Source organism: Pezoporus wallicus, unplaced genomic scaffold (genome assembly GCF_028554395.1).
Source record: "Pezoporus wallicus isolate ANWC-B61680 ecotype Strahan unplaced genomic scaffold, APGP_CSIRO_Pwel_v1 contig_4684, whole genome shotgun sequence".
Lineage (NCBI taxonomy): Eukaryota > Metazoa > Chordata > Aves > Psittaciformes > Psittacidae > Pezoporus > Pezoporus wallicus.
In genome coordinates this window covers 2623553-2651163 of record NW_026637499.1, presented here as the reverse complement: position 1 = coordinate 2651163, position 27611 = coordinate 2623553, and the positions used below count along the sequence as shown (strand labels likewise).

Genomic DNA, 27611 nt, shown 5'->3' with positions numbered 1-27611 from the left:
TCGTCACAAACGCAACACAACCACATCCTTTAAAGGGATCTTTGCATGCATAAACCCCAGATGTTCCGTAAGAACGGCCTCAACCAGCAGCTTTGTGTGTATAAACGTTAAGCACACACAAAGAGCAAACAAAACCCTGATTGTTCCCGTCAAAGGCTGGTGAGTTCAAAAGGACTCTCCTACCTCTGTCTTGAGTGCGGTGTTCGAGTCGATCAGTGTCTGGAAAGCTGCCCCAAAGCTGTCTTGTTGCTAGGGTGGGGTGAAAGAGATGGTAACTGAGATTGTTAGAAGCTGCCCTCATGCAAGCAAATGCTTCTCAGTCTAGGGCTGTGATTCAAGCATTGCTCTGCAGCTCTTGCTGGACCCGAGCGTGTGTCTTCAGGCTCCCAGCAGCTCTTTCTGGATGTCCCATCAGCACCTTGGCGCTGCATCACTTATTATCAGCGTTAACAAACAGAGAGAAAACAGCAACTTACAAACGAGGCCGGAATTCCTGGCGGTCCCTGGAAAGCAAAGCAGAAAAGGGGCATCAGCCAGAAGGATGGGCAAGCACTGCTGCAAAGGTATTCACTCATGTTCATCCTCTTCCCCTTGGAGTCCCCCAATGCAGATGAGTGAGGGAGGCAACAATGCTGTCTCTATATAAGATACTTGGAGATGGTTTGGGCTGAAGCACAAGAAACACTGCTCCATTCACACACATGGTTTTGCAAACGAGGAATGGGGCTAAGCTATAATTTCCAATGAGTGAACAGAACCTCTGGAGACACAGCAGTAAATTTAACCTTGCTTCAATCATGCCTTTGAACCCTTTCCACACATACGTACCGGAGGGCCAGGGTGTCCTCGTGGGCCTGGAGGACCCTAAAGACAGAGCGGCATCAGTTAGTGCAATACCTGCAGTGTACAGCTCTATTTCCCTGCTGGAATCCTCCAGGTTTCCAACCTCTTACAGCATCTTCTCCCTCAACCCCTTCAGGAGACAGGAGGTGGTTTCATTGCATCCACCTCCCAACTCCGAGCGCATCTGTCTTCACCTGGTCCATTCCTAGTGCATCCCTTGTTCCCAGCCTTTAGCTCTTTAACTATCATTAATGCCACATCCCCAGGTACTCATCACGTTCCCTGCATCCACAGCTACCCACCCTGCAGCTTTCCATTTGCTAAAAGCAACTGCTTTATTTAAACACGAGATATTAGTCAGAAAAAGTGATTTCAAACACTTACCCTTGGACCTTGCAGACCCTGCAGAAGAAAAAGAAGGAAAGAAAAGGCAACAGCTGTCAGAAGATGCTCATTAATGAACCAAAATCTCCATCTATCTCTGTATATCTATATACATCTCACTGTGTGCTGTTCCTGAGGTGCCTGTGCGAGGGCTGGGTTCTGCACTGAAGGACAGTGGAAGCAGGGTCCAAACCGTCTACAGCAGAGAGGTTACAACAGGATGCTGATGGCCTCAACATCAGCCGATGCTCTGCTGTGTCCATGGAGGTGGAAAATGGTGAGCAAGGAGAGAGGCAGCACCCTGGCTGGTTAGAAACGTGCACTGGGATTTGGGTATGTGGGGTATTTGCTTATAAGAGGTCTTGTTTGAAGAAGGCACAAACCAGCCTTCTGAACCAACCACACACTGTGTGTGCTGGGATGCCTGGAACAAGCCCCTGCGTGCAGGAACAGCCACTGGTTGCTGTAAGAAACAACCTGGAGAGCTAACCGTTCGTGTTATGGGTAACAAGGAGGATGTATAGCATGTATCCAGCATCCCCACACACCTCCTGTATGGTGGGAGCACCAAGATGCTGTGAGAAGGTAAAGAAGTCCATCACAACCACCACAAGAAGAGGACCAGAGGAAGAGCAGAAGGCAAGAACATGCGCTGGCACTGCTCCCTCATACAATGGGGACTGCGCCCAGGCAGTGATGTTACTTAAGCATGTCCCATGCCCCTGGCCTGGGCAGCCTGTGGTTTTTTGAGCTGCCATTCACTGTGATTTGTTCCTGGTCATAGCTAACATGATGAAGTGTTAGATTTTGCTGTGGAATTGGGTTCTGAAATGGGAATCTAAACAGCAGAGCGGGTGGATAGGTGCACATGTGGATGTGCATGCACACATGTGTGTGCACACTTGTATGGAGGGTGTGTGTGTTGTGTGTTGCCCTCACGTGAGACTGATGCCACCACACTGAGCCAGAGCCCATGTGGGTGCAGTGGAGCCTGGTGTGACTCTTGGCTGCTCAAGGAGAGGGACACAGGGCGCAGATCAGTACTTACCATGTCTCCACGGCTGCCTTTGTCTCCCTTGGGCCCCTGTTGAAGCACAGAGGTGGCTGTCAGTGACTGTTATTGACCTGCATTGCCAGGATGTATTGCCACCCAGAAGCTCCTTGCAAGGAGCCAGGTGCATCCCTAAACACATCAGCTCAGGTTCCTGTATTGCCCCGCTCATCCCAAGGCGATAAAATTGCCCATTACTGGATGTTTTGGCATTGCCTGTGCTCATCTTGCTGGGTTTCACCTCTGCCAGTAGCAGCCTCTGTACCAAACTGGCACACTTAGGGTAGAGCTGCTCCTCATGCAACTATATACACAGCCAGAGACTAAACCTGCCTTTCAAGCTGCTCATCTTAAAGACCATTTCATTTCACTCTTTACAGAGGGATTTACTCATGCATCTCAAACACTGCTCTAAAACACAGCTAGAAAAAGTGCAGATACTTACTGGGCTTCCCTTGGGACCCTGAATGCCAAGAGGACCAATAATGCCTTCCTTTCCCTAGGAAAGAAACGATAGGTGTGAACCATCACATGGGAACCGGTGGTTTGCTTTTACCACGTCAGACTCAGTAAAGATGCTGAAGCTCTTTGCTGCTTCTCAGCAGCACGACCATGGTATTTGCTGCAGCTGAAATAAGCTGTTTCAAACGCAGCTCCATAGACACAAACCCTCACAGTTTGGTGTCACAACCCATGGAAAACCTCAGAAAGCCCAGGAATAGAAGGATCTCAGTGTAGCTGGAGCTGTCTGCGCCGTGGGTATAGCAGTGAGACTGTCTCCAAGGCAGAAGATACCCCTGCAGTGAAGAGGGCACTGTGCTCCTTATAGCACCCTGGAGCCACATAGAAACAGAGGGGAGAAAATCCACCCAAAGCAAACAAACTAAAACCCACTCACCATGAGACCAGGAGGCCCACGGGGTCCCTGAATGCCTTTGAAACCGAGGTCTCCTGGGGGGCCCTGCGAGCAAAGAGGAGAAGTCAGGTCCCATTAATAAACATAGCCCATACGTTTATGTCCTTGCTGCACAGAGCTGCTGCCTCTTGCCTAGGGGAATAGGAAAGTCCAGTTTCTTAACAGCTCTTTTCCCACTCCTGTTTTCCAACAGGAGCTTGGAGCAAGCTGCTCTAGTGGAAGGTGTCCCTTCCTACAGCAGGGGGCTGGAACTGGATGAGCTTTAAGGTCCCTTCCAACACAAACCACTCTGTGATTCTGTGATGCTGGAAACGCAAGCATCTGAAAGATGTTCAGGTGGGGAAAACAGCTCCAAAGTCCATTGAACAGCCCTTTCGCCTCTATCGTCTACTCATTTTAACAGGAACAAGCACCAACAAAGCATATGCAAGCCCACAGTCAATAAATGAAGATGTATTAACTAAGGAAGTTGGAGTCACAATTCAATTTCCATAGTTTCTGCAGAGCTGCTCACAAAGCCTTTGCAACAACTATTGCATTGTCTGTCCCCAGTAAAGAGGGACTAGAAAGCCAACGGGTCACAAGACGGCCTCTTACCTTTGGCCCAAACATGCCTGCAATCCCTGGAAATCCTGCCTCGCCAAAGTCCCCCTGCAAATCACAGCCAAGACAAACACAAGGACAAAGAACAACAGTAAGCTCACACTGAACTGCAGCGCACCTGAAGGCATCTTCAGAGAAAGAAACCCACTGGTATTCTTCAGGCTAAGCAGGACCGACAAGAAAGAAGCATGAAGGGGGAATTACACAAACATCAGGCTGAAAACAACTCCAGAAGCTCTCATAGATTTGTGGATTACTTAGATCCCAGACTTAGCCTGTTTGCTCCCAAATGGGGGCCATGCCTGCACTATTTCTAGCCGATGCTTGTCTAGCTTGGACCACCATCAGCAGAAGCAGGACGGAGCATCTATTCTGACATAGATCTTGAAAGTTCATGCTGAAAATAAACCATCCCCAAAGCCCTTTAAAACAAACTCTTTGTATTTCTAATACCAGCTGGGCTGACCTGTTAAAAGATAGTTTCAAACTCATTCAAGCTGTCAAAAAAAGTGCATGTTCCTACAACATAACCTTGCACTCAAACCCAGGACAACCGTGCATGTCCCCTTACCCTTTGTGCACATCCCCTTACCCTTTGTGCACATCCCCTTACCCTTTGTGCACATCCCCTTACCCTTTGTGCACATCCCCTTACCCTTTGTGCACGTCCCCTTACCCTTTGTGCACGTCCCCTTACCCTTTGTGCACGTCCCCTTACCCTTTGTGCATATCCCCTTACCCTTTTCCTAGCCAACCCTGCAGGGGTTTTTGCTCTATTTTGCAGTAATAATAATAATACAATATTTGGAATGCCAACAAGCTCGGATGAGCACATCGCATGCACCCTGAGAACGAAAACCCCACAGTGGGTAGCATGTGCTTGCATAAACACCCTCATCTCACCACGTTTGAGATGCGTGAGCTTTGATATTCCCGGCTTCTCAGATGTCAGAATGTGAAATGATTCAGTGCTAAGGAAAAAGGGTCAGAAACATGCACCACATGATTCATGTACAGTCGTAGGAACATCAGGGATGGAAAAGGCTTGTTTGGCCTCGCGGCAGGACTGAGTGACCCACGCTGAATTGTGCTTTATGGGGTGTTTTACAGTGTCTTGTTCAGCCCAGTTGTAAATGACTCAAGCGATGGGGTTTCCACCACCTCTATTACAAGGCTATTCCAGAGGCAGTCAAGAGAACTCAGTGTTAGGAGGATTTTTCCTGCCACAGCAGTGAGAAAGTGCTTGGCAAGGAAGGGCTTGGTTGGACTCGATGGAGCATAAAGAACTTTCCAGGGATGCAAATTGATTTAACTGCCATTTTATGGATCCTGGAAAGGAAAACTGCTACTAACAAAGGACTAAGGTCTTCCCTGCAATAGCAGAACCAAGCAAGCCCTCTTTATATAGAGGAGTTCCAGGCAAAAGTGGGGAGTCAGAATGGTTTCAATGCCATGGAGTCATCTCAGCTAAGGAGACCCCATCACTATGCAGCAAGGTAGGCATAGGCAATACTGGGCAAATGAGCCTACCACTTGTGGACACGAGGCAAAATGATATTGCTGTTCTGTTGCTGGCTTCAACGCTGCCATCACAGGGTTTTCTATGAAATATCCAAACAAGGCTATTGTAATCGAGGTTGTTCGGGGTTCATCTTGTTCCTCGTTTTGTGTTAGCCCCAATCTCTCTTGTGTTAGTTTTGCACCTATGGCCTAACTAGACCCTCTGATGATCTTCCCCATCTAAATGGCTTGTGTGTTGTCAATATAACCTCAGGATGATAAAGTGTGCACTTCTGTGCTGAACAGGACAATCCCACCAGCGCAATAAGGAAAAGCAGGAAGGGTTTGGAGCAAGCCTCGGAGACAGGAGTGGGAATTCAGCTTCTGCTTTGACTGAGGCTAAAAACTGCACAATGACACTCACTCCTGCACCTCCTGCACATCCCAGAGGAGCTATAGACCCTCCTTCCCACTCTTTGGGTGGCTCAGGGTGCCTGGTTCACCTCCTTCACTCAATACCTCCCATGGGCTCCCACTGTGCTTATAACAGCTCTGATAAAGACAGTGCTGAGGGTGCTTGAGATGGTTCTGCAGCCTGGCTGCCAGCACACACCATGGCCTGGAACCACAGGCATGAGGATGATGTGGACACTCATGTTGTCTTGGGGAGCACAGGCATGGGTTACACATCCCTGTGCACAAGTGAGCAGGGAAACGCGCATGATGGAGGGAGCTGTGGTGATGCTCCAGCACTCATGCACACCCTGGTTATGGGTTCATCCATAAAGGCCCTCCCAGGGTTCACCCTGCTGTCCCAGCCTGCACCCTTTCCTGCAGGAGACACCATGGATTGAGGGCTGATCAGCTCCATTCATCACTAACCGGTTGTCCTTTGGGTCCTGGATCGCCAGGGCTCCCTGGAAGGCCCGTTCCTCCCGATGATCCTCGCTTCCCTGTTTGGCCGCTCTGTCCAGGCAATCCTCTTTCACCCTAAAAATAACAGGATTCAAGTAATTCTGAAGGACAGGAGCTAAATATAACAACGCTCAGCCAAAATAGCCATAGATGGAAAGCTGGGGAAGAGTGGCTCATCGGGACAAGGAATGTGGTTTCAGCAGGAGATGCTACGGCGGATTGCCGCAGGATGCACCAGTGATGGGCATGGCTTGGTCCCCTCCTGAGCTTCACACAGAGCATGAGCTTCAGCAGAGCTGTATTGCATCAGGGCTAAGGGCAGCAAAGGGGTGAAACCTCTTCTGTTTGCACTTCCATGTGTTGCCTGTCCTGCCCTGGAGCTTCCCGTAATCTCATGCCCCCCACAAGTGATGATTAATCCATCTAAAATGTTGAGGATGCTCCAAGACTCCAGCTGGAGAACTGCAATCCAGAGCCTGCGAAGCCAACGTGCTCCCCAGCACCAGCGACTGCAGAGAGGGGTTTCTGAGACCCAGCACCACATGTTGCTCCCCATCAATTCCCTCTGCCATGCATCAGGAGCTGCACAAGCCCCAGTGACTCCGCTTGGGAGAGAGGAGCAAAGGCAGCAAGAGCCAAGGATGGTTGAGCAGATGGAAAAGGGGCAGTAGATTTCCCTGGAGCAGGGTGTGGATCTGCCACAACACCCCACGGTCTTGCAGTCGCTTATGGCAGCATCCTGTTATTCTACCCAAGGCAGCTGGAGGGCAGCAAGTGACAGTCCAAGAGGGATGTGTTAAGGGAGGCAGCGATTTAACCCAGACCTGAGAGCCTCTCACACCCAGCTGGAGACTTCCTATTCATTGAGTCTGGCTACAGAAGGCTGAATTGCTTCTGGTCCCGTTTAGATCCTGTGGCCTGGACTAGGGTAATGACCAGGAATAACCCCCCAGGTCACTAAAGCAGCTTGGCCCTGCTTCCACCCAGAGTGAGGTCCAAGCCCATCCTGGCTCCAGCCATTCCAATGCAATAAATCCATGCTAAACCCCAAGCAGCACAGATTTCCCTTTGGCAGTTCAGGCCTAGCAAAGCAGCAGCCAGAGGACACCCAAATCTCCCAAGGAGTCATCAGCTTTGGGCATCCTACAGGCAGGCTGCAGCAGTTCCTTTGCCACTTCTCCAGGGCCCTGGTTCTTAACCCTGTTTCTAATGAAAGAAGGCTAAAGTGTTCGTAGTGAGGGTATACGCTGTATGTGAGCTCAGTGAACAGAGGAGAAAGGGTCTTTGGGACATTCAGCTGCTGTGAACATCATGAGAATGGAGGGGTGAAGGAGGAAAGGGATCTACGCAGCCTCTAGCTAAGTGAAAAGCAGCAGGAGAAGAAGCTTTATTAGACCTTGGAGAATCCAAGCTTTCAAGACAACAGGCTCACAGACAGGGTTGCTCATAGCAGTAACTTAGGGAGTCAGAAACTCACCTTGAATCCTGGTGGTCCCTGTGCCCCGGGGAGTCCTGGTATGCCAGGGTTGCCTCTTTTGCCCGACATCCCTGTCACGCCTTGCTCCCCATCATCGCCCTGCTCTCCCTAGGAAAGAAACCCAGAAAAGGTTATGGAGCAAGATGCTCTTCCCACCTCTGCACAGAGATGAGGTCCTGCCTCAGCAAGCACCATGGGCAGAGGTGCATCCAGAAGTCTGTGCATGCAAGAAACACTGGTTTATTTATAGACTTGGCAATGCACAGGCAGCATGTGAGATGTGCAGGGGGACCTATAATTACTGTGGGTACATGTAAACTGGACCATCTATAGCTGGACAACCTCCGTTTCTCCTATGCTACCTCTTGGTTTTCCAGCTCCTAAGCTGCCTTTGCTATTGATGCTGTATTACACTTGCAAACTCACCAGCATCCCAGGCACGCCATCCTTCCCAGGCACTCCATCCACTCCAGGGGCACCCTCTTGGCCCTGCCTTCCCACCACTCCTCGAGGACCTGGTAGGCCAAGGATGCCCTAAAATCACAAAGGAGTCAGTGATGGAGCTCCTGGGCAGCATCTCCTGGAGCAGAACATGGAGTTTTTACCTACCGGTGAGCCTCTGCTCCCTGCATTGCCCCGTGCTCCTTGCTTTCCTTTTTGACCCTGCAAGTAAAGCCAGACAGACATCTAGAGTTGCAGCAGTTCTAACCCAGCTCCACTTGGGAGCCTGACCGAGGGTGTGCGTTCGGATAATGGTTGGAAAGAGTTTTGTGGAGAAAGGAGATTTATAAAGTCAGTTGCTCCAACACTGGGCAATGAGCTGCTATTTGGTTTTATTACAAGCGATTCTTCGTACGTCTTGAGAGTTCTAGGGCAGGAATGAATAGCTAGAAGGCAAGGACCTACATTTTTCCTAATACAGAGCAGATGAGGACAAAGAAAGCAGGATGAACTCGAGGGAGGACTCGGTGCACTGGCAAACATTAGAACAAGATGCTTAAAACCTGCGTCCTCTCTCAGTTCATGGGCAGCTCAGTGCCAAAGCAAGGACCCAGTGGAGTCTTCTGCATGGCTTTCAGGATGAGCTTTCCTCTGGGAGGTGGCTCCTGTTTTGGGAAGTTGATGGGGATGAAAAGGGTATCCTGTGCCCGAAGTGTGCAATGTGAATAGAGACATGAAAAGAAAATCCTCCTGGGGTTTGTTAGCTGTGAAAGGGATTAATTCGTGCAGAATGAATGGAAAACTCAGCCTCATCACCTTCACCAGGGCTCTCTCAGTGAGGTCATGTACTAAAGCACTCCTAAACAGAAGCACAGCCTTTTCTGTGCATTGTTTCTCCATCTGCACAGGACCAGCTCCATGAAAGAAACACTCCTGGGGGTGCTTTCTCTGCTATTCATTACTCCCAAAGGCAGCTCCAGATTGTCCTTCCATGGGTAGAGTTTATTCCCCTTATCACTAGTCCACTATATATATACCAATGTATACCACTATATGTACCAATAACACCTACAGGAGGTTACACTACCTCCTGGCATCACCCCAGCAGGCTCAGATTTAAAATCCTGACATCTGCCCAAAGGGAGCAGGGATTTGCTGAGCACTGAGGTCACATTCTTATATTTTAGCAAATAAAGCCCCTGATCTGTGAGAGTAATTAGCCAGCTGTCAGTACAGCCAGATGTGGAGGAAGGAATAGGTATGAGGTACCGCGATGAACCCTGAAGGACCCATGTGTGCTGTGTTTCCTTGCTCAATGAGGGCAATAGAGGGACTCTTCCAAGAAACATAATTGCATGGATAAATGGACTCCAAATCCGTGAAGGTTTCAAGCCAGAAACATTCATGGTTCAAATGAGAGACGCTTGCCTGGCTCAGACCTCCTTAGGGACAGAGGAGCCAGCTGGAGGCACCACGAACAGGGCTATGGGAAGGAGACACAGCCCCGTGGCAGTGACTGAAGACCTGCTCAAACTGAAACTCTCTTCATCTTCTTTAGCTCCACCAAGCCACCAAGCTATTGGGCTTGGACACTCAAATGCACCTTTACAGCCCTCCCAGCAGGTCCTTCAAGGCGCAGACCAGAGGGAGAATCACACATCCTGGGAATAACGCTTAACCAAGCCGGTTCTTTAAACCTGGGACACTATAAATCCACCCTGCTGAAACCTACCACATCACCTTTGGATCCCTTTGCTCCTGGCTGGCCTGGTGGTCCCGGATCCCCCTGCAAAACACAAGCAAGAAAAAGCTGCTTGAAATTCTCTTCTGGCTGTCACCTTGCACCAAGTGCACAGCAAAGAACAGCCCTAACACCGACTGTACTGGGGAAGAGCCTGTGCTCAGACGGCCCTCGTGGGTGAAAGAGGGAAGGAACTGTCTCCAGAGAGCATTTAACAGGGTGTCAGTTGGATCAGTGCTACCCCCTCCCTTGGGTGGTGCTTGCACTCATGGAAAATATTCCCTAAATTCCCAATGGTGCCTGGAAAACTGTGCTGGAAGTGGACAGGAAGGAGCCTGCTGTGGGAAAGGTACGGCAGTGACTACACAGTGACTGCATCCTTAGTGTTGGTGGTGACTCCCTTCTGCATGCTGCAGCCCTCTCCTTGGTTTTGCCTGGATGTCAGATATTAGAGATCTGCTATGGAGGAATGAAGCAGAGAGGATATTTCACAGCTCTCTTCCCCATCACACACATCTGCACCTTTTCTTCTGGCCATCCAGATGTGTGTATTTGTGTCGGGGGCAATTGCTTGGCCAACACCAATGAGCCACGTGTTTCTAATGGGTCTTTACTTAAAAAGCTTCTGCTCCATCTAAACCACTGACATCCAAGGTGCTACCACCCCTCAGAATAAACTACATCCATTAGGAATGCAGCAGCTCTACCCACTTCAAGGCCATTTGATAGAGCACTAAGATTTTGTCCCAGACCAGAACCTGTTGCTCTTCCCAACAGCCCTACAAAGAATGGGAATTGATTCCACGTTATTTCCCAATACAAAATACATTCAGTGTGCTGCACTCACAGTTGCAGTAGTCACATATACAAGGGAATAAAAAGTCCTTCCATTAAGTTTGGATTTAATTTTGTCTTTCATCAATGCCAGCAGAATAACACGCTCTCACCTCACACTGGCCCATCTCTCACCAGCAGCACGCCAGATGTGTCACTCCCAAGCAGACCCCTCCACTGTCACTGTCATCCCCCATCACCCATCTCCAAGCTTTTTAGTCCCTCTTGGATCACTCAGAAAGGACAGTTTTGGACACAGGCTTCTGGGAATGATCCCTGTTTCATCACCCACTTGAGTCTCGACATGGACCCAAATGCCCATTGTCTAGGCCTGGCTCATGGAAATGCACACATTGCATTTCACAGCTCAGCGCACTCCTTACTGCAGCCCTTCCCACCTTCCTTCCTTTCTGCATCTGCTTTTCACATGCAAGGGACATTGGGTAGCTTACAATAGAGCAGCATCTCTTACAGGTAAGCCTTGCTGGCCGGGTTTTCCTCTTTCTCCATCGAGTCCTTCTTGACCCTTAAATGAAAAACAGAGAGGGGAAAAATGTTTATTCATGGGTACTGTTGTGGCAATGGGAAACAAGAAGGGATGTAACGTGCTCTATTGGAGAAGACCTGCATATCTGTGTTCTGCTGATACAGAAATGCTGAAGCTTGCAGGTAGTGTATGTGCTCCCATGGATGTGCATTGGAAAGGAATAGCTAAGGGGAGCTCTAATCACCATCTAAGCAGTAAAGAAGGCTTTCTAATGCATTCCTAGTTACACACAGCACTAATGTAAGTGACCAGTTGGAGACTGCTGTCCTATAAAGTAAGGCAGCAGCACTGTTACCCTGGTGAATTGAAACTCTTATGTAGATTACTACGGTGGGTCACTCTGACCTGCTGTTTTTGGATGGGGGAAAGACTCAGTAAGACTTTGCAGGTCAATCAGAGAAGATGTCCCGCAAAGAGAGCATCAGGAGCACAGGGAATAATTCATAACCCTGCTCTTGCTTTTGACAGAAATACCAGTAGTGAACAGAGATCTCCCCATGAAAGACAATACAACCGTGGGCACATCAGTCTTGAATTCACCAGCACTGGCACGACCAAACTGGTACACACCTTCCCCAGGGTATTTCCTTGGTAATCACAAATACCTCTGGTGAGATGGTCCTGCTCATTCTGCCAGTGTAGTGTGCTCGGGTAAGTGCATGGCATTGTGAGATGCTGACCTGTAGCACCCACATTTGCTTTCAGAAACACCTGAGGTATAGATATCTGAGTTACTCCTTGTTTGAAACCACCATGTGCAGTGGTTGACAAGGGACCATAGACATGAATCATGACTACTGGGCAAAGGGTTGACCTTCTGTGGGCTGATTGATGCAGACTGGAAGCCCTTCCCCGAGACAACCATTTCTGAATGATGCATTAGGAATAAGACTCACAGGATAACCAGGGTCTCCAGGCTCCCCCCGATCACCTCTGTCACCAACAGAGCCCTACAACAATAAAACAAGGTGGCCATAAACAATCTGTCATCCGCAATACCTCAATGGGTTGTACATGGTCTACAAGGAACCAACTCTGTCAAAATCAGGCCAGGGTTGATCAGAGAAGGGATTTAACATCTTACGCTGTCTCCGGGTGGTCCCTGTGGGCCTTCTACCTTCCCATCATCTCCTTGTTCTCCCTGTGAATAAGAATGCAAGTGTTAATATAGACAGCAGATTATGTGGCAGATGCTTCCCTAAGACCCAATTCAGTCCTCCCATACCACAGGCTCCTAAGTCAAAGGCTCTGTTGTATTGTTTCTGTTGTTTGCTTCACAACCTGGAGCACACTGACTCTTCACATTGCTTTCCTGGCCTCTCTGCTGGTTGTTTCTGTCTGGTCTAAACTGTCCTCCCTAAAGAACCAGGTGCAAAGGGTTATAGAGCTTATAATTACAACAATATGGGAAGCAGTCTGCCTCTGGCTTCTATTGCCGACAGTCAAACCAAGCTCCTTAATGAAGCCTTTCCCCACCCTCACTGAGGGCTGAGCTGTCATGGGCACAAGGGTGGTCTGGATGGGCTCCCTGGTTGTGTGCCACCACTGTGGGTTTGCATTACAACTGGTCAGGTGGGAGGGTCAGGCAGCTCCAGTTGCTGATGGGATGCTCCACACGTGGTTTGGTTGGTAGATAACATCACCTGGCTTATTTATAGCCGAGATCTCTCTAAAACATCCACAGAGATCCCTCGAGACTGAACGCAGACACTGCCTTTTCTTAATGCTGTTGTGTAAGTCACTCAGGGTCATGGTGCCCTATTTGCTCTGGAGCCTGGCTCAGAGACAGTTGTTTCATTGCTCCCTGTAGAAGACAGCCACGTTCCAGCTCCTCCACTTTTTGGCTACTTCATATCGCTCAGTCTCTGGCACTCTGGCTCCCTGGGATGAATGTGTCTCAGAGTGCCTCTTACATTGCAGCTAATGGAGAGAGGAGGTCTGGGGGGGGCCTGGGGCTGCTGTGTCTGGGGTGCTTGGGGTGATCCTAGAGCCTTGAAACCCAACCATCCACAGCCACGCAGAGCCAGGTTTCCCACAGACTTGTGTAATTCTCACTGGTTGCACCAGGCCTTTCTGGGGTATTTATGACTGCTGAACTTTCTCTCTGGGCTACTCCTATCTTCTGTTTGAGCTGTAGCTGCTGCAGTAAGGGTGCTTGGGTGATTTCTTAGTGATTCTGCCTCTGGAAGAAGACATTTGGGGTGATTTGCTCAGTAGAATGAGGCTCAAGATCTGGCAAAATCTACTGCAGTTAACAGGTAGCAAAGAGCTCAGTGCATCTCTCTCCACCACATGCTTGCTGACGGCAGCATTCTCTTTCTCTGTACTGCAACGTGTTGGATGGATGTTGCCAGGATTTTGTATATACTCACAGGTATACTTACTGTCCTTAAGAGACCATGTGCTGGGTGGGGAACTCCAGCATATTTGCCTGGTGTTCTGGGGAGGTATCATGGTTGGAGAAATACATAGGGAGAAACTGTGCCAGGATGGCTCCAGAATACAGTACTGAGGGAACGGATGGAGACATTTGGGTGGTGAAATAAAGAGAAAGGGAAGTAATGCCTAATAGGCTCTGCCACCAGTCTCCAGCGCTACTGAACTTGCTGGTAGTCAGTAGCAGAACCTGGCACTTGGTTTGCTTTCTAGCCACTATCAAAGGCATTAGGTTAGAAGGGAATCAAAGTCACTGTTCCTTAAGTCTCACGTAAAAAAAAACCAATGGGTCCCATTATACGTGTTACTGTGCTGAAGTCTTGGCGTTGATTTCTTCTTTCCAAGCAGGATGTGAACACCTTGCCTTTTGGGAGCTGAGATGTGATGAACTCAAGGAAAGCTCAATTCTGGAGACCCTTGAAGAGCATCAAGACTCACACACTTTCTCCCCAGAGCTGAATTGTAGCTTTGTGTCCCTTTGAGTTTAATTCCCAACTTTCCCTTTGTCTTCTAACTGCGAAAACCCTGCAGCCTGGTCAGCAATGGACCGAGCTCCTCCAGGACTTCCTTTGCTGCTCAAGGGGGACATGAAAGGTTTGTGCTAATCCTTTGGAAAGTTGCAGTGCAAAGAAGTTAGAGTAAAGGGCAGCAAAGTAAACATGTTGGGATACAAATGGAAAACGCATGGGGAAGAAGGGAAGGCTTGTTGTTCTTGGCTCCTGTCCCAAAGTGAGATACACCAGTTTGTAATTTCTAAAAGGATCCCATCTGGACTGCTTTAAGCAGCTGCCAAGTGCAGGCGTCTGCTCCGAGCAAGGCCTCTTTGAGGAGCTGTAAATGTATTAAAGGCACTGGAGTAGCTGCCTGCTATGGCACAAGGGAGCTGGATTCCATAGGAATGCCTCTCACCAAGCTGCTTGCTTCTCTGGAAGAGGGAAGACCTTCCCCGTTATTGTTCATCCTCCTTCTTCAGCACTGCTCAGTTTACTGCATTGTTTAAAGCTCATAGAGCAGCCATGGACCCGTTTTCTTTCCCTCTTCATTTTCTCAGATTCAGGCTTCCATATTCATGTTTGCACGCATGTATGAGGTTACAGATGTCCAGAGGGAAGGAGTCTGTCCTTAGGCTGGGTTCCAGGCGACTCTTAGGGGATAAGAAGGAAAGATGGATAAGAAAACTTAGATGCAAGATCCTGGATGCTGAAGGGAAGGATGGTGGAGGCTCAGCATGGGATGCTGTGCTCTCCTTGCTCTGTTCTTCAGCAAGGTACCAAGGTATTTGAGACCTGTTCACCTTCCAGGCCGACATGAGTGAGATCTGGCTGTCAAAGCTCATTAGAGACCTGACTGTTCTCAGCAGGATCCATTAGACGCTTTGGTGTCTTTGTGAGGCTTCAGCTTGGATACTTGCACGTGGAATTCATTCCATCATCAGCGTTGCTGTGCTCTGATGACACAAGATCCATGTTATCTCTGAGGGATGTTCTTCCAGTGTCCATTTGTCTTCCAGTTGTCCAATATCATGTTGGTGAAGAGGAGAGTGCTTCACTGAGAACTTCAGGTCAATAATTTGGGGACCATTTACTACTGAAGAGATGGGAGCTTTCAAGAAGATGGCAACTTTCAATGGTTTAAGATAAAACAGCAGGCAATTTAAACAGCAGGGATATGTATCTGCACATTGCTTACTCCTTCTGCTGTAAGGTCAATGACTCATCTTGCTTCTGGTAGCTACAACTACAAAGTTCTCTGCCAGGATGCTCAAGTTTCACCAGTGGGACTGTGAGAAACCTCTGGCCAGGCTCTCAACTGACATTGTGCTTGGTCATAAGCTCTCACATCGCTATCCTGGGCTGGTTGTGCTTGGTTAACGCTTGCCAGCTCCCACATGGCCACTCAGCAGAATATAGCAGAGGAGGAATGCTGCTGAAGTCTGGAAGAGCAAGAGGTGCAGCTTGGGAAGCGGATGGGGCAGCATTGGGGGTGGAGAGGAAATCCAACAAGGCACTGATGGAGATGCAGAGCAGCAGGAACATCAACAGCATTGATGGTGATGAAATCCATCCTCCGTGGATGCATTTCAGCAGCAGGAAATGACTGGAAAAGCAGCATGACCACCGTTCATCCCCACAGCCATACAAGCAGCTCACCCTGCCCCACTGACTCTCAGCCACCAGCACGGGGACTCACTGCAGCACAAGGAGTGTCCAGGCAGAGCACAGAGAGCATCACGAACAGGGTGTCCTGACACGCAGGAGCCTGAGCTGAATGGATGCATGTGAATGCAAAGACGAGCCCTTGGGATCTCCATCCCACAGCCTCTTTTTACAAGCAATGATGCTCCTTGCACACATCCAGCTGCAATCACACTTTGGCTGTGAAAGTGAAGCTCTCCATGACGGGGAGTGGAAAAGGAGTGAAAAGAGCTCAATGCATTTCCCCTCTTCATGGGGACCCCACGACTGACCATTGCCAATGACCATCCCTTCCCTTCCCACGCTGGGGCCGGAGCATCGCTGCGGCTGCCGGAGGCACGTGCGGGGCTCTGTGAGTACAGCCAACACCACCGACAGGAAACCATTAACATGTGAGTCACTGCTCCAGCCTGAGCTGGTTACGGCCGTGCTGACTCAGCAAAAGGGGGAAAGCACAAGGGGAAAGGGCTCTGACTCAGGCCAGCTCTGGCAACTGGGTTGGCGAGAGCAGAGCAAGAGCATTAAGGAGGAGAGACCAGTCCTGCCCCACTTACAACAGGCTATCAGCTGATTTAAGCCCAGTTTGCTGAGGACTGGTTAGTTTGTGCAGGGTGCTATTCTGACTTGATCACAGGAAGCTACCTTTTGATTTCCTTTGATTTGGAGATTGAGCAGAATTTCTATGGATGCAGGAAAAACATGTCCCCAGAAGGCATCAGCCACCATCACAAGCGCATACGGAGTCTTACCTTTTCCCCCTTCGGCCCTGGTGGTCCAATTGGCCCTGGTGGTCCTGCATGTCCCTGTGGAGAGCAGACAACATATGAGACAGGAAGGAGGTGTTTGACTGAAGAGTCTCCCTCAAGCCCTCTGTTGTGTATCCCAGCTTTGGAGGGACCCATGACTCATGGCAGAGATGAACCGAATGATTTGGAGAAGTCTTGATGGTACAAAGCGAGACTTGAGAAAGAACTAAACTGAACTCAAGATCAGAAATAAATCCTAGCGTAAGAATGATTTTACATCCTGGAATGGCAGTTTTGCATTTGAGAACAGACAGAAGCTACAATAAAATCCTTACCTGGTAACCCTTTAAGCCAGGTTCCCCTTGAGTACCCATCCTTCCTGGAGCACCCTGGAGAGACAAGCACAGAAAGCACCATGAGAGTAGCCCATATGGATATCACCTCACAAGAGGAGGATGCACTGGGCTCTGCAGAGCAAAGCTCAGCACCACATCCAACTGAGGCCACCTGAAGTGCTTTTGCTTGGCTTTTTCTCTCTTACACATGGAGACTGATGTTAGGAGTCCATCATTCGATGTCTTTACCAGCATTTATATTCCCCACCTCATTCTAATTTGCTACCAGAAAAGGCTGCACGATGTATGCTCTTCATCTGCCCTTCTACATGTCTTTATACCCAAATCAGCCTCATGCTAGGAAGTAAGTCCACCAGTGAAACCACTCAGCATGGCCTAAACTGTTGGGAGGAAACCTTTTGGTGTGGTTCTGAGGCCAAGAAAGGAGTTTTCTGGGCTGTGATGAGAGCGCTGCAAGTGCTGTTTGCTGCATCTTAAGCAGTCTGAACAAAGGGCTTTAAATCAGATCATCAGATTAAAGTGAACTGCAACCATTCCATATCATCCCATTTAGCGTGGAAAAGCCCTTTCCACAAGACAGAGACATGTTCAGTCCAATGGATGGCTGCTCAGCCATTGCTTTGTTTCCTTGTGAAATAATCCATGGAGGCTTTGGCAAAGAATACGACGGGAGGATATATGGGAGGCCGTAACTTTTAGTGCAGGAAAACACTATGAGCAGAACCATTGCTCCATCACTCATTTGCTACTGTTCTGAAACATCACCGTGATCCTGAGTTCATAAACAACTGCTTCTCCACTAAGTTCTACCAAATTTAGTGCAAGAAGCTTCCTTACCAGCCTGTACTTACTACTTACTGCTGCTGTCCCAATGCATTTGTCTCATGTACCTAAAGCAGATGAACTTTTTCTTCCCTGTCCATCACACTATTCCCTCTGAAAGCCTCACCTTCAGTCCCCAACTCAGACTCTTTCCCATGCTGTAATTCTTCTTGCTGCAAGTGTTTTAGATAAGTAGTTCAAGAGTGGGTGTAGAAACAGGGCAGAAGTCCAAGGCAGAGTTCCTTGTAACAACACAGTTTGACTTGGAAGCAGCTCTTGCCATGAGCGTGCGGTCTCGAAGGGGATGATCATAGCAAAATAACAGCTTATCAGTTTATTCCCTTCTCCAGAAAAATCCCCACTATTTCAGCCCATCTGGGGAGTTGTGAAGAATCTCCACGATGCAACGTGAGCTGGGCTCACAGGGCATGGATTCACAGGGGCTGTAGTGGTAGCACAAGGGGTGATGGGCTCAAACTGAAATGGGAAGTTCAGGTTAGATAGAAGGAAGAAGTTCTTTACTGTGAGGGTGGTGGAACAGTTGCCCAGGAAAGTTGTGAATGCTCCATCCTTGGCAGTGTTCAAGGCCAGGTTGGACAGAGCCTTGGGTGACATGGGTTAGTGTGAGGTGTCCCTGCCCATGGCAGGGCATTGGGACTGGAAGATGTTAAGGTCCTTTCCAACCCAAAACGTTCTGTGATTCTATGACACCAGCACAACCGCCTCTATGAGGTCTCTCCTGTGCTGCTGAGGGCACACGTTGAGCTGTTTTGGTCAGTGAAACCTATCTAACACATTGCCCTGAAGCCTCTGTTGGGCTCTCTGCTTCCTTCAGGCCTGTGCCCACCACTGCTAGTCATGGTTCTGTGTGTTGTGTTCAACCATCTGCATCAAGCATTCTCACCATCGGTCCCAGGGTACCTCGGGATCCTTTAGGGCCTTGGTTCCCCTTCGGCCCCTCCTTCCCTGGAGCTCCTGTCTCGCCGAGCTGCCCCTGGTAGCCCTTGCTGCCCTGCAGAATGGAAGCACTGATGTTACTGTAGGACAAAGCTGCTTCTATGGATCAATAGCAAAGACGAGCAAAGAATGGGAGATCCAGAGGAGGAGACGTTATCAATGGGAGATGTTCTTACCTTCTGGCCAGGCTTGCCCTTTTCCCCCTGTTTTCCTGGTTTCCCTTCTGGTCCCTAGGATTGAAAAAGAAGCTGTTGGAATGGGAAAGCAAAGAAGACCCATTCCAACCAGGCCACTTCCCTGGCACATTCAACCTTCATAGTATCCTCACCCATCCTATCCTATTCCCATGGGAACCAACAAGGAAGTCATTCAGGTAAGGCCACAATTCACAGGTACTACTGGAGTATAGCTGAGTTTGTTCTTGAGCTGCTCCAACACATGGAGGAGAAGGAAACCACATTGCTCAAAGGTGGAAAGGTCTCCGTGACAAGCGACTACAGGACAGCCTGGCTGAAAGGGGACATTTGTCATCTCCAGATCAGTCAAAGACAGGCGGGTGATGGAAAAACCATCTGATGTGTCCAAGCATCCTCGAGGATACCAAAGAGGGGTCTCAGCAGTGCTCCTTGAAGACATCATCCACTGAGCTGAAATATGGTGCCGACCCCACTGCTGCTACAGAAAGGGCTGAACTGGGGAAAGCACATTTATCCTGCCCCCACAAAACGTTCCCTCTGGTCTGCAGAGCTGCCATCTGTGCGCCACTGCTTTAAGAGCTGTGTCTTTCACCACCAACTATGGCACTGAATGGGATATCAATATTTTTACATGGTTTTGGGATACTGGCAGTAGAACAGGAATTCTCCTTATTTTTACCTTGCAATAATTGGTGGTAATAATAATAAGAATAATAAATAATATCACACTGCCTTGTAACAAAAGCAGGTTTAATTTTCTATCTCCCTGCCATGCCCAGCTTTCTACTCACAGTGCAATGATCTTCCCTCTATTTGTCCTATAACTACTGCAACACACAGCACACAGAAATCACAACGCACCGATCAGGCAGCTAGAAACACAGCAGGATGCCAAACTCCAGGTGGGAACCACAGCAACCAGAAACAAACCCTGGGCTGCTTTGTGCACCCAGTGTGGGTGCAGAACCTGCCAGCCCTCCTTGCAACGCACACAGCAGCAATCAGCTGTGTAACCGAGCACAGCACACTCTCCTTAGGGAGCCCGGGGAGATCGTTTGGCCCCATTGGCTGCAAGGCTGCCTGCATACTTTAGTTTTGACAGAGAGAAGCAGAAGCATCACTGAAGAAAATAACTCATGCTTTTTGGCAACTGCAACAGCCTTTTCAACAGCATCCCCACACCAGCGCAGCATCCCGTGCTCTGCTCTCCTGCCTCCCACTTGAGGTATAATGTTCGCCACCGTTGATGCTGCAATCTCAGCTGAACAAAAGCAACTTATAAAGTAGTCATATCAAAGGGGTTTCACTCTGATCTGATACATGAGCCTCAGAAGTGCCTGCTCTTTGCACAAAGGAGCAATTCAGACTTATTACAGCCCTAAAGAATTGTGCCAGTTCTTCACTTCCCAAAGGGAACAGCTCCGTTTTACCTTAGTCAAGCATTTCAAGAGCCCACTTGCCAACGCTATTAGAGCTTTACAAGGGACAGATCCCTGCCAAGGAATACACAAGTCCTGTTCTGTTGTCCCTACCATCATACTTGGGGTTTTGTTTGCTATTTCCGCCACTTTCCAAGAGATCACCTTTGGAATTCTTTTCCCACAGATGCCGAGCAACCCCAATACATGATGGGTGCCAAGCCTCCACGTCACCCATGTGGTTTGGCAGTACAGAGAAGCCTCCACCAATGAAAGCATCAGCCTGAGAAATAGCCATCCCCATCCATCTCTTCAGCTAGCTCATCACTGGACCTGGTACCATGTCCCTCAACTTCCCCACAGATTGGATGTAACATATATAGTGTAGCATATAGTGCTCACAGACCCTGTTCTGCAGCAATACTGTGATGTTCAGTAGCTTGAAAATCTGGAGAGTGAGTAGTGGAGTCATTCACACAAGTTTACTGTCAAAACAAGACGTGAACAAATAAAGACACAACTGGGATTTCTAATCAGTTGCATAGTGCTTTTCCATCAATCTGTGCATTAAGATCCTTTGGAAGCACAGGCAATAGATACATCTTACAAATGGGAGAAAGCCCATTTTAATCTAAATCTGTTCTGATCCGGTGATGGCCAAGCCCTTGATCTTCTCCAGCAGAGTAATTTTGTATGCTCAGATGTGCTCCTGAATTGCTGTGCTGTAACACAAATACAAACCAAATACTTCCACATTATGACTCCATCCCCAGGATGAGGACGTGCTCGTTGTCTGTAGAAAATGCAGACACTAGTGCATGGATGAGATGTGCTTTTATCACTGCACAGGGTGGAGGCACTGTGTTTACATGAGGATCTCACAGTTACCTCAGAAGAGTTTGAAGCACAGTATCCACCTGGATACATCTCCCATGGAAGCAATGAAGCAACTTGCTTCTATCCACAATGGGAAATGTCTTTGCTATTTTGAGGAGGCAGGTTCAGGCCTTAAATCTCCTCATCTGAGAAACAAAATGCTCCTAAAATCTGCCAGTGTTCAAGTTCATCCTTGAACCCACAATGATGAAATAGAGATACAGGGTTAGAGTCATCTGGGAGAGGGAAAAAACCAAAATACAACCCCAACTTCGACAGTCCAGGCCCTGCTCACAGCAATAAACGCAATCTGTGCCATGTTCAATCAGAGTCTTCAACTTCCTCTGGATTCCTTCAGCTTGTCTTTCTCTGTTGGTGAGGTCTGAACACGAATTTGGGCTCCAATAAACTCCCTGTACCGGCTTTTCCCCTTAGGACGCATTGGCGTTGTTGAGCAGGGATGTTCATCTGCTCCAGAAGGCTCCCTGGGTCCTCCAGCTGGGGTGCGGCTCCTTCTTCATTTCTGGAGAAAGCAGAATTGGCAGCATCTCCATCTCTTGACAGTGATAGCGAGACCAGCTGTCCTCACAGTGAGCCACAGAGATCTTCCTCTGAGCTCCTCTCGCTGCTCCTAGCTCTTGCCTGCCAGTTAAAAGCTTTACTGGCAAAAATAAATGGGTCAAACTGTGCTGGCGACATCATCAGCAGAGACGTGGCTTGCATCTTGGAGCCTGAGTCACCTCCTCGAGTGGAGTAAGCGCTATCAGCAAAGGATGTTGCTGTGCTCTACCAGCATGCTTTCTAGGACTTTGGCCAGCAGAGCTCTGCTAGTGAGTGGGAAGCCTACCATATGCCTGATTTTCCTGGATGTGCTTTTTCCAACCACGCAGGAATTTTGCCCAGATGAATTTAGAGGCAGCTCAGCACTTGTCTGGGGTTCCCAGATATGTGATATCTCCGCTTGTGATGTTCCAGATGTGATGCCTGTTGCAATCCCAGACGTTGACAGGGCGCATAGGCAGCGGTATGCACAAGTTCCCAGAAATCACTGCACTGTCACATGCCACATGTTACACAGGCAACAGGAAGCCCAGCAACAACGGTGATAGCCTTCAAAAAGGTCACATCCTTTTTCTTTCTGTTCTTCTGACTCATCTGTCCAGGGATGGAAAAAGGCTCAGAACAAGGAAGGAAAAGAATGGGATAGCCATGTGAGATTGTAGCTTCATCCAGGGTCTCCATAGTACATCAGGAATCCAGCATCTAGGGTTCCTAGTGTTCCTACTCTCTTTAGCAGAGACAGCAACGAGGGGCAGAAACCGTACAAAAGCCTATACATAAGAGTAATGAATTCCAAGTTCTTTTTGCTGGATTCAAATCAGTTGGGTTCGCTTGCCAAGGCACTAAACACTCGATGCTTTTATTCTTGGGGTTTGTACACATTTTGTTGTATGCTTTGGGTTACTGGTTTGCTGAGAAAACAAATCTTCTTTCCAAGCTTCTTCCATGAGCAGGGTTATTTTTAAGTGGCGATTTCTCTTTATGTGCTGCATTCTTCGCTAGAGGAGCATATCAGTACCTCCAGAAGATGATGGTATCTGTGACTAGGGACAGTGGAAAGCAGTGGTTTTACAGTTAAGTGGCTTCAGGTATGCCAAAATAGCCAAGAAAAGCAAAAGAATTCTCGTCTTAGGTCTAGCATGTTTGAAATTCCATTGCCAGCTTCTCCAAGGACCAAGTTTTATAAGTTTTTTTCAGGAAGACCATAGATATTCGCTAAAGGAAAAGCTAAACGATTTGTTTTCTAATGCAAATTGATTAATATTTAAGGACAAAGAGGCTTTCAGCTGCTCTTGGCCTTGGCAGCAAAGTCAAGTCTCTTGCACGGCACAGCGATGTTTACTGGGAGCAAATAGATGAGCAGCCCAGCTTTAAACTCTCAAAACATCAACAGTTGAAGTCTATGTTACAACAACAACAAGCAGAAAAAACAAAGCAAGGAAGTTGAATGAACTGCAGGGAGATATGCCCCAGATGGAGCCAAACAGCGTTAAAATCCAGACCCAAACTCCCCCCACAGTGATGCTCTAGGTCTGGGGAAGCAGTTACTGAGACGTGACTCACCGTCCTGGTTTGACTCAAGGGGACTCTGCCTCTTGGCACTTCAGAGGACAGATATGCTCCTGCTTTGCTTGCAGAAGGAGGGAAGCTCCGTGAGGGCACAGACCTGACAAGTTCACTTCCCAAAGCCTATCTTTGGGAAGCGTGGAGACCTCATAGCAGCCTTCCAGTATCTGAAGGGGGCCTATAGGGATGCTGGGGAGGGACTCTTCATTAGAGACTGTAGTGACAGGACAAGGGGTAACGGGTTCAAACTTAAACAGGGGAAGTTTAGATTGGATATGAGGAGGAAATTCTTCCCTGTTAGGGTGCTGAGGCACTGGAATGGGTTGCCCAGGGAAGTTGTGAATGCTCCATTCCTGGCAGCGTTCAAGGCCAGGTTGGACAGAGCCTTGGGTGCCATGGTTTAGTGTGAGGTGTCCCTGCCCATGGCAGGGGGTTGGAACTGGGTGAACTTAAGGTCCTTTCCAACCCTGACTATTCTATGATTCTATCTCAGGCAGATTCAGGATTACCCAGGACTGTTGTGGAACAGGAGCCCGTGTCCATGGTCATTGAGTGAAGGTGTGAGGTTACTCCTCCCTGCCAACAATGAGGCAGGAAAAAATACTAAAAGCAGAATGTAGCTACTGAATAAAGAAAAGAAAGCACCGATGGTGATGAGGAAAAAACCCAATGGTGATGATTTGAGGCAGTGGCCATAGAAAGGGCAGAAAAGCTAAAGCACCACCAAAGACAGGATGAGGAAACATAGGATGACCATGCCCACATTGTTCAGGGCCTGGCCAGCAAGCTCATTTAAAGGGAAATGAAAAAGCCCCATATAATTTCCTACCGCTCAGCAACGTCTCCATATGAGAACCTCTACTTCATAAACTTTGATCGGGAGAAGTCTCCCTCTATGGAAGACAGTTCACAAGCGCTCAGGAAATTAGTGGGATTATTGGGGCCGGGCATTTGAAGACATAAATGTTTCAGATTTATAAGAAACACATTTCACAGTCACTTTGCCTCGCAGTAGTTTGGAAGGGGAGGAGACAGGGCAGCAGCTCCTGAATGAGTATGGGGAGAGAAGAAAGACTCAACTGTTCCTGAGAAGAAAGACCTGATTGTACTGCAAGGTTCAGAGGGCTTCACTGGGATCACTGGGAAGTAATGGGCTCTTGGCCTGCTTGTGGAAGCTGAGTGGTGAGTGCAGGTAGAGCTGAATGCAAAGCGAGGTGGGGAAACCCTATATAGAGATCTCGGATGGAAAGACTACATCGAGCATCAGTGTGACTTTCCTTTCAGCCGACTTCTTCAGCTTAAAATGTGGAATCCAACCCAAAATGTCATACCCAAACCTTCTCTTTTAATACAAATTCTTATCTGCATGCAGATGTTTCTCTGAAATATGCCTCTTACAGGTTTTGCGGATGAGATCTATTTAACTTGTGTTCTCAAAGCAGTCACTGCGTAAGGCAGCAAGGAGAATCATGTACAGAGCTGTGCTGTGTGCTCTGAGCTGCTCTGGTTTGGTCTGATAGCCCTGAACTGCCACTAATCTGTTATTGCTGGGAAAATCCCTTTTCCCCCCCTCCTTCCTTCTATTTCCTCATCTCTAAGGAAGCAGAACAGACAAAAGTGCCACCAAAAGGCTTGATGGGTGGGTACAAAGTGCAGGAAAAGTGCAAGCCCTCATCCCCACTGAGCTGTAAAGCTTTCATACATGATGACACCCAAACACTCCAAGGAATCTGATGACTGGGAATAAAGGAATAGCCACAGCACTTGAGCACTATAACCCCGACTTACACTAATGAGCACTACTTGTGCTCCCAAAACCCACTAAGGGTTAACGTCTTCCTTTTGAAGGACACAGATGCCCTGGGGTTGTGGAAGAGGAGGGGAACAAAATCCTCTCTTGCAATAAAGGAGGGGAATCTTCAAGTAACTGCCCAAAGAGCGCGTCTCCTTTGCCTGAGTCAGGAAAGAACCCGTGCCAAGACAACGGGATTCATTTCACATTCTGGCTCATTCTAACTGCTATTAACTCCAAACGAAGACCAGCTGGGCTCAGCCTGCCTGCCCGAGCGGCACAGGGACCCGGCAGGGCTGGCCAGCACTGCAGGGACAGCAGCCCCTTGGCTATAGGAGAGCAACCTTGGTCACTGCAGGCAGTGATTCCGCAGGGACCGCTCTGTGGTTCCCTGGACTCACAGGTACCCCTGGACCACTCCAAACCGATGGCTTTGGGGGGGCTGAGTCACAGAGACCGGAATAGTAGACAAGAATAAAGTCTCCCAACCAACAAAATCCATTGTGTACCTCTCCATAAAATGGGATGCTGAGATTTCCACACAACAGGCTGAACCAGAGGCCATCAGCACTGATTAAAGTGAAAGGAGAAGAAGCTGACTACAGCTATGTGGCCCAGGGAGGACAACACTGCAAGGGAGGAATAAGACCTGAGGATTGCAGTTTATGCAGAGAGGCGCTCACCCTGACCCTTGCTCTCACCCTATTCAAAGCAGAGTTCAAGCACGTTTGACTGCATTCCTGAGCAACTCCATTCGCCTTTGATTTTTGAGGCAAGGCAAATACCTGCTTATGGCTTTGTTAGATATTGGGCTGCATGAGGCTGTTACACAACGATGCACCACGGCCAAGTGCAAGCACCTTCAAGCTATCGAAACTGGAGTCCGGTAAGCTGTGGCTTGGGATGGGGGCCATGCACAGTCCCAGGAGACACTCAGCTCTGCAGCAAAAAGACCTTTGACAAGCAGAGCTGGCTCAGGAAACATCTATCTTAATGCCCATGGGACAGTACAGCCCATACTGAGCCACAGCACAGGGTACAGGAGCAGGGCTGAGGAGCTCCTGGTCCCTCTCTGCCACTGACCGACCTGCATGACCCTGGGCAAGTCACTTTATGTTGTCTATCTACTGCTAATGCATTACTCAAGTGAAAGATTGGGAATAATAGTACTCATTTCCTATATTAAGGGTGTGAGGAGCTTGCTGTTCCTCCTGACACACTGCCAGGGCTCTCATAGCCTTCTCCTGCACACCAAGCCCAGTATCCTCCATCCCTTCCATTGCTCAGTTGGGGGTAACCCCACACCCTGAAGTTATGGGAGTTTAAGAAACCTCTTTCAAGTGAGAGCTCCACAGACAGCTCCATGAGAAACAGCTTTCCCAGGAAACAGCAGCTCAGCACATTATAAAAAGCCCAGAGATTCCTGCATGGAGAGCAGATATTAAAACCAGAAGTAACTCCAGGATTGTCCTTCGGCAGCCCCAGTGTTTCCAGGGAGCTGGATGCCATGGAAGTGATGTGGTGCTGCCAGCTGTCCCTGAGCTCAAGTGTTGGGAGTGAATGGCTGGATCCAGCGACAGAAAATCTTGGAATTGTGTTTTTCAGTGGCAGGAAACAGAAAAGAACAAAGAGCAAAAAATCCCCACCCTGGGACAAACTCTGCTGTGAGTGATGTTTGGACAACATTGTGAGAGAGAGAATAGATGGGAATGGGCCTCTGGTGTTACAGAGACCAGAAACCAGCCCCATCTCAGTTGTGACCACAGTGTCTGGAGCAGCTCTGCTAGGTCAGAGCAGAAGATCTATCCTGCCCAGCAAGTCCTCCTCTTCCTCTTCAGGATTGCAGCCTGCAGATGACGGAGAAATGAGAGCACAATGGGAAGGATGCTGAACTCAGGACATCAGCCAGTGCTGCGTGTGGAGCTGCTGCCGGGTGTGATGTGGCTGAGACCACAGTGCTGGAGCCAAGAACCACAAGTTCACCACTGCTCTGTGCTGGGCTGGGTCCTGTGCAAAGCACTGCGAGTTCCTCTACCCCAGCCCAGCTCCATCACTTCACCCTCTTGGAGAGCAAAGGAAAGGACTTTGGACCTTGTTGCATCAGCCCTTAAAGCCCTTTTGGTGCATGTCTGTGCCACGCAGCAGGGCCAGCACATGCAGCCAGATCTCTGATGTAACTGTTTATGGTGATTGATATCATTGGAGGGTCTGGCTCAAAGCTTTGCGAGTCCTGAGATGGCTTGAATGCCACCGCAGATAGGGTTTCAGGTTAAAAAGGAAGTGGAAAAAGAGAAGAACTCGGCTCCCAGATCTGCTGAACAATGAGGGATTTTCTTGTTTCAGAGCATGTTGTATTTCAGTGCTTACAGGGCTCTCCAATTGCTTTCCTGGAACTGTAAACCCCTCGCTATCAGATGTCTGCCTTGTATGACAACCA

The 27611-nt window shown here is 48.8% G+C and overlaps 1 protein-coding gene across 1 annotated transcript in view; it reads right to left on the bottom strand.

Moving 5' to 3' along the window:
* The window catches only part of COL27A1 (collagen type XXVII alpha 1 chain), a 151717-nt gene that overhangs the window by 4036 nt on the left and 120070 nt on the right, over window positions 1–27611 (bottom strand). Inside the window, exons 38-57 of the mRNA XM_057405899.1 lie at window positions 18941–18994; window positions 18712–18819; window positions 16965–17018; window positions 16633–16686; window positions 12337–12393; window positions 12149–12202; window positions 11178–11231; window positions 9863–9916; window positions 8299–8352; window positions 8116–8223; window positions 7690–7797; window positions 6180–6287; window positions 3792–3845; window positions 3177–3239; window positions 2724–2777; window positions 2276–2311; window positions 1228–1245; window positions 829–864; window positions 477–503; window positions 184–249 (exon numbers count right to left, since the gene is read on the bottom strand). Of these exons, the coding sequence (XP_057261882.1) occupies window positions 184–249; window positions 477–503; window positions 829–864; window positions 1228–1245; window positions 2276–2311; window positions 2724–2777; window positions 3177–3239; window positions 3792–3845; window positions 6180–6287; window positions 7690–7797; window positions 8116–8223; window positions 8299–8352; window positions 9863–9916; window positions 11178–11231; window positions 12149–12202; window positions 12337–12393; window positions 16633–16686; window positions 16965–17018; window positions 18712–18819; window positions 18941–18994 (1221 nt within the window). The remainder of the gene's footprint in view (window positions 1–183; window positions 250–476; window positions 504–828; window positions 865–1227; window positions 1246–2275; window positions 2312–2723; window positions 2778–3176; window positions 3240–3791; window positions 3846–6179; window positions 6288–7689; window positions 7798–8115; window positions 8224–8298; window positions 8353–9862; window positions 9917–11177; window positions 11232–12148; window positions 12203–12336; window positions 12394–16632; window positions 16687–16964; window positions 17019–18711; window positions 18820–18940; window positions 18995–27611) is intronic.